The sequence below is a fragment of the Cryptosporidium hominis genome, assembly GCF_000006425.1.
Source record: "Cryptosporidium hominis TU502 chromosome 7 CHRO017039, whole genome shotgun sequence".
Lineage (NCBI taxonomy): Eukaryota > Apicomplexa > Conoidasida > Eucoccidiorida > Cryptosporidiidae > Cryptosporidium > Cryptosporidium hominis.
The window spans coordinates 1-6,110 of record NW_667060.1 but is presented as its reverse complement, the minus strand read 5'-3'; the positions used below and the strand labels follow the sequence as shown (position 1 = coordinate 6,110).

General features: G+C 25.8%; 4 protein-coding genes across 4 annotated transcripts; 3 read left to right on the top strand and 1 right to left on the bottom strand.

Annotated features, from left to right (window-relative positions):
• Nucleotides 1-788: 788 nt before the first annotated feature.
• Chro.70130 (hypothetical protein) lies at nt 789-1,508 on the bottom strand. The annotated part of the gene is made up of 1 exon (XM_660613.1): nt 789-1,508. The coding sequence occupies one exon, from the start codon at nt 1,506-1,508 to the stop codon at nt 789-791; it is 720 nt and encodes a 239-aa protein (XP_665705.1).
• Nucleotides 1,509-1,847: 339 nt separating this feature from the next.
• On the top strand, nt 1,848-2,399 carry Chro.70129 (S4 domain). The annotated part of the gene is made up of 1 exon (XM_660612.1): nt 1,848-2,399. The coding sequence occupies one exon, from the start codon at nt 1,848-1,850 to the stop codon at nt 2,397-2,399; it is 552 nt and encodes a 183-aa protein (XP_665704.1).
• An 806-nt stretch (nt 2,400-3,205) lies between these two features.
• Chro.70128 (hypothetical protein) lies at nt 3,206-3,811 on the top strand. Its single annotated transcript, XM_660611.1, has 1 exon — nt 3,206-3,811. One exon carries the CDS (start codon nt 3,206-3,208, stop codon nt 3,809-3,811), a length of 606 nt encoding a protein of 201 aa, XP_665703.1.
• A 252-nt stretch (nt 3,812-4,063) lies between these two features.
• Chro.70126 (G10 protein) lies at nt 4,064-4,498 on the top strand. Its single annotated transcript, XM_660610.1, has 1 exon — nt 4,064-4,498. The coding sequence occupies one exon, from the start codon at nt 4,064-4,066 to the stop codon at nt 4,496-4,498; it is 435 nt and encodes a 144-aa protein (XP_665702.1).
• The last annotated feature ends 1,612 nt before the right edge of the window (nt 4,499-6,110 follow it).

The following is a 6,110-nucleotide window of genomic DNA, read 5'->3' as shown; positions in this document are numbered from 1 at the left end:
TCAAAATATACAAGGAAAATCTTGTAATCTTCCAATAGTAACAAGTGGAGCAGAAGAAGCTCGAGGATTTATTGAATATTGGGAAAAAACTAATAAAGGAAATTTATTTTAGAAATTATTAAATTATATTATATTTTAGCATTAGTAGTATTATAATATATATATTATATTATATATAAAATAAAATAAAAATTCACTTCATTTATTATTAATACTTCGAATAATACACTTTTCTATGCTTTGCTTTGTATTTTTATCGTAAAGAAAAATAAAAGTACAAGAATCACAAAGTTGACTTGGATTTCTTGGGAGATTTAATGAATTGAAAATAACTTTAGTAACTTGGTTAATTCCACATATTTCACAAAAAGTTAAAGTTCTACTATGAGAATAAATTTGTATAGGATAAGAATCTTTATATGGTGAATCATATTTTGAATTAAATAATCTAATATTAGTAAATGTAACTCTATGCTCACAATCACCAGAATGAATATATGTTGAATGAGAATTGATTGGAATATTTAAATGAGAAATTTGTGTATTCTTCATATCAAAAATTTGAGGATTAGATTTCATAGTAAAACCACTTAAAGTATTAATAAAATTTGACTTAATATCATCAGTTCCATTTAAATATAAATCACCATTAATTTCAAAACAATCACCAGTAGGATGAAATCCAAGCAATTCTTCCTCTTGTTTTGAATCATGACATATAAATGAATTACTTAATTCTGACAATGTTTGTGTTTCTAAAATATCAAACTCTGAAATTTTCATACCTCTTATTTGATGGTAAAATGAAACAGTAACAATAATAGTTCCATCTTTGACAATTTCGCTTTAATTTCTTTTTTTTCTTTTCTTTCTCTTTCTTTTTCACTTTTACTTTCTTCTTCTCTTTCTTTTTGATGTTTACCTTCTCTTTCTCTTTCTATATCTGAATGATGATGATTACTAGTAGTAGAAAGAGAATATCTTTTTCTAGAAAGAAAATGAGGTAAAACAATACTATTCACACTAACAAATTGTCTTCTTAATCTAGTATTTCTACATAGTCTTGTTAGAAAATAAGAGTTCCAAAAGATTTCCCTTCTTCTATTTTGTTCAATTTCCTTTAAACTGACTAATCCTGTTGGTATTCTTACAATTTTACCAGGAATCCTTGATAAACGATTTCTTGTAATTCTAGATGGACTTAAATTCTTTAATCTCTCTAAAGTAAGAGAATCAACATATTTCATATGCATATCCTTTTCTAAATCAAGCTCATTATGCAACATCTTTTCAATTTCTTCATAATATGTCCCTACTTGTATTGAATTAATTCCTTCATTTATTTCATTTTGTAATTGAAAATTCAAAGTTGAAGAATATGTTAATTCTAAAAGAGAAGAAAGAATTTCTGTTACTTTTTTTGAAAAATCATTTGTTGAATACACATTCATAGGGAATTCCGTCCTTATATAAGCCTTTCTATAATAACCAAGTATGTTTTCTTCCATTATTATTCAGTAAATATTTATCATAAAATTCCAATACTCAGTAAAAGAAAAAATAAAAAAAACAAATAAAGAGTTTCAAATTCAAACAACCATTTTCTCACAATTCTATCAACTTCAATCAATTCAATTTTTTAATTTTTCCTTTTTTTTGCCATGGATCTTTTTATGATTTATTAAATTAAAAATAATGCCGCCAAAAGTACCGGTACTTTTGGCGGCAAAGTCATGTAGAGATTATAATGTCAAGAAAATTGGAATTTTTTTTTTTTAACTAGATTTAAAGTAATATAGAGTGAAGCTGAATTAATAAAAAAAGGTGATTAGGTTGGGGAAGTTCTGATGAGAAAATTGAAATTTCATGAGCAGAAGTTGCTCAAGAAGGTGAATTTATATTCTTGGAAGAAGGAAGATAATGAAAGAGAAACAAAAATTTTGCGAAGGTATTATATACAAGATCGAGAAGATTATACAAAATACAATAAATTATGTGGATTAATAACCAAATTAGTTTCTGGGATTAGAAAACTTCCTCCAGAAGATGAGTTTAGGAAAACTACAAGCGAGATGCTTCTTAAAAAACTTTATCATATGGGAGTAATTCCTACTTATAAAAGTTTAGAAGCAATTAATGAACTTTCAGCCTCAGCTTTCTGTAGAAGAAGATTGGCAGTAGTTTTAGTACAACTCAAATTTTGTCCAAATTTGAAAGATTCTGTAAAATTTATTGAACAAGGTCATATTAGAATTGGTCCAAACACTATCACAAATCCTGCTTATCATATATCTAGAGAAATGGAAGATCATATTACTTGGACTCAAGGCTCTAAGATCAAGTCAATCATGCAAAAGTTCAATAATGAATATGATGATTTTGATTTTCTTGGAAATTAGTGGCTATAATATTTAGTTTATTTTTAATTATATAATTTTAATGTTAAATATATTTCTTCATATTTATGAATTTATCCACATTTAGTTGTACATTTATTTATAGATACTACTAATTTTTGACCTAATATTATTATTATTATTATTGTTCATGTTAGTACTTTAATTTCTCTTTCTTTATCACTTGTTTTCTTCAAGAAAGTTATTATCGTTAGATTAAATAAACAGGAGAGCAAAGGGAAAGAAGAATAAGGAAAAGAAAAAGAAAGGTAAGTAAGGAAGAAGAAGGAAAAGAAGGTAGAAATAGTAAAGTATGAAAGAAGGAAAAGGAAAGAAAGAAGAATAAGTAAAATAACAGGATAAACACAACAAAATAAATGTAAGGAAACAAAAGGAATAAAGATCCCAAAAGAATAATTCTCTTTCTTTGAAATTTTAATTTTCTCAAATTCTTAATGGTATAATTATTATTATATAATATTGCCATGCTACTTTAGTTTGGGCGCCAAATATATCTGAATAAACTGGTCAGTTAGTATTCCAGTAAATTAGATTTAGTAATGAATCTTTGGAAGATAAGAAAACCAATTCCCAAGTAGTTTCACAAATCTCACTATACAATTACTTTTATTTGTCTAGATTCAATCTGAATAAAGCAAAAATATGAGTAAAAAAACCTTACCTAGAGCAATATCTATTGATTGTGAAATGGTAGGATGCGGTGAAAATGGTCATATCTCTGTACTGGAAGAATTGCTGTAGTTGATNATAGGCTTAACTTTCTATGGGATGCTTTGGTTAAACCAAGTATGAGGGTCACTAATTTTAGAACTAAATGGAGTGGACTTACTTGGGATAAACTTAAATATGGAGAATCTTTTGAATCAATTCAAAAAGAATTTCTTCAAATTGTTGAACATTATAGAAAAGAAAGCACATCAGGCTTAGTTTTTGTTGGACATGATATATCTAATGATTTTCAAGTACTTAAATGGACTCCTCCAGAGTCTGAAATTAGAGATACTTGTACTTATTTTCCTTTAAGAAAACTATTAATTAAATCTCTTTTAGAAAAAGGAGAAATTACTCATCATCAAAAAGAAGGATTTCTAAGACAAAAACCTTCTCTTAGATCTCTATCAAAACATGTTCTTAATTTAAATATTCAACAAGGGTCGCATTGTCCTTGGGAAGATGCAAAATCCACTATGATGCTTTATTTAATGGTCAGAGATAGATGGGAAGCACTTGTTTATAATAGAAACAGTATTACTAATTCTCCTACTACTATAGCTCTTAATAATGAACAAAATGAAGATCTGGGAGAAGCTGTTAAAACACTTAATAAGAAGAAAAAGAATAAGAAGAAAAAAGATATTAAAAAAGGAAAACATGTAACTATCAATGGTAAATAATTTCTTTCTTCAGTTTTTTTTTTTATCATATGAAGTTGATGCAAATTTATATACCAGATATTTTCTCAATCTCAAAAATTATTCTAATCCTAATTACAATAATATTTGCAACTCTAATTGTTAATTATTCTTTTGAAATAATATATAGTAAAAAAAAGGTATCGAGAGTTTCCCGCCCAAACTTTTCATAATTTATTATCAAAGTTGAAAAATTTATCCTTTTAAAAGAAATTTTTAGAGGGATTAAGAAAAATGGTAAAACAATTCACAAACGTACCTATACCTCAAGGATGGGATCAAATTAAGGATGAATTGGAGAAATATAATGAAATGATGAGAGAAGCAGAAAATTCTTCTACTAAAGGTAAGAAAAAGAATGAATATTTATGGCCAATATACAGAATTAATCATTTAAGAAGTAGATTTATATATACCAAATATTATTTGGATAAAGAAATCTCCAGAGATTTATATGAATACTGTTTGGATCACGGGTATGCTGATAAAGATTTGATTGCAAAGTGGAAAAAACAAGGATATGAATATCTTTGTTGTATTAATTGTATTTCCACTTCTAATACTAATTATGGAACAACTTGTATTTGTAGAGTACCTAGAGATCAATTACAAGACGATGGTGAAGATATTGAATGTATTAATTGTGGTTGTAATGGTTGTTCTACTTGAACTAATATTAATTCAGTTTTTGCACTTTTTTTCAAATTTTATCAAGCGGTAGTTCTTAAGCTTGCATGCAAATCGCTAATATATGAGCCTAAGCTTTCAAGTTTTGGTATATCTTTTTATTTTGTTCCTTTTTTTTCTAACAAACATTTTTATTTATTTGGTATAATACCATCCACTTATTTTTTTTATCTTTTGTAATAATCATTCAAACCAGTGTGATCTTTCTGATTTGGCTTTGAATTACCATAAATATATATTATATATTATATATATATATATACACATACAAAATACATTTAAACCTAAATAACTTAAATAAAATTAATTTTGAATTATATTTTGTTCTTAAGTTTCTTTTATAACTGCATATTTTCATTAAGATTGTTTCTATTTAGTTTTAAATATATTATTATTTTTCATTCCTATTATATATTTTGAAAGCATAAAAAAAGAACAAAAATTTATATATATATATATATATGATATATACATGTATTTTAGTTAGTAGGTACCTTGTATCTTGATCACGGGTAACTTAGATCTAAAAATTGTAATTAAAATAGAAAAAAAAATGAAAGCATAAAGATTCACCTTTTTTTTTTTAAAATAAAAGCTTCGGAATCTAAAAACTAGTAACAAATAATTTAATAGTAAATCACACAAAATCTATCTTATCCAACCAATTTAAATATATTCGTTAATTAAAACCTTGATATTTTATATATAGTTTTTTATTTCCTTTCCCCATTCTAAACTCATTCCCGCTTTGCATAATTACTGGTATATGTAACAAAAATGGCGCCACAAGTTTCCCGCCACCCCTCTATGATAGATTTACATAGAAAATATGTTGAAGAAAAAGTATAATAGAAACATATGATAAGAGTAGATTTCATGTAATAGTTAGAATTTGAGATAGTTATAAAGTCAAGATAGTGCGATTCTTTTTGCAGTGAATAATTATATGAAGAAATTGAAAAAAGAGAGTTAAAAATAGTGAAAGGATTAGAAGGAATAGGAGGAGATATAAATAATTTATAGAAAAAAGAAAAGCAAGAAATATAATCGAAGAAATAATTTATTACAAATTAAAAAAATAATAATTCTTAGCTTTTTAATAAAAAATAGCGTGGAGATCTTGTGTAAATAAGAAACAAAATGCCACCAATATGGACCAAATCAGATTTTCTTGAATTAACAATAGGTGCAAATTGGCGAGTACCGTCAAATATATTAGGTTGTGATGGTGGATCTTGGTATAGTATTAGTAATAGCGCAAAGTTTTATCTTAGAGTTCTTGAAAAACTACAAAATGAGTATTTGTCAATGAGCAATGCTACACAAACTACAACAGATTTAGAAAATTTGAGATTATGTTTAAATCGAATAAGAAATTCTGTTAGTTATATATCAGAAGAATTCCCTTGGTCAAGACTTAAGTATATGTATGAAAAATCTATTTTAAGAAAGTCTAATTTAGATTATAAAGAATTTCATCGGTTTATTATTGGTACAATTTCTAAAGTAAAAAGTCTTGAAAATAATCATTCTATTATATTACCAGGAATAATCTCTATGGATGATCTAAAAAAACCTATATTTTTGTTATATG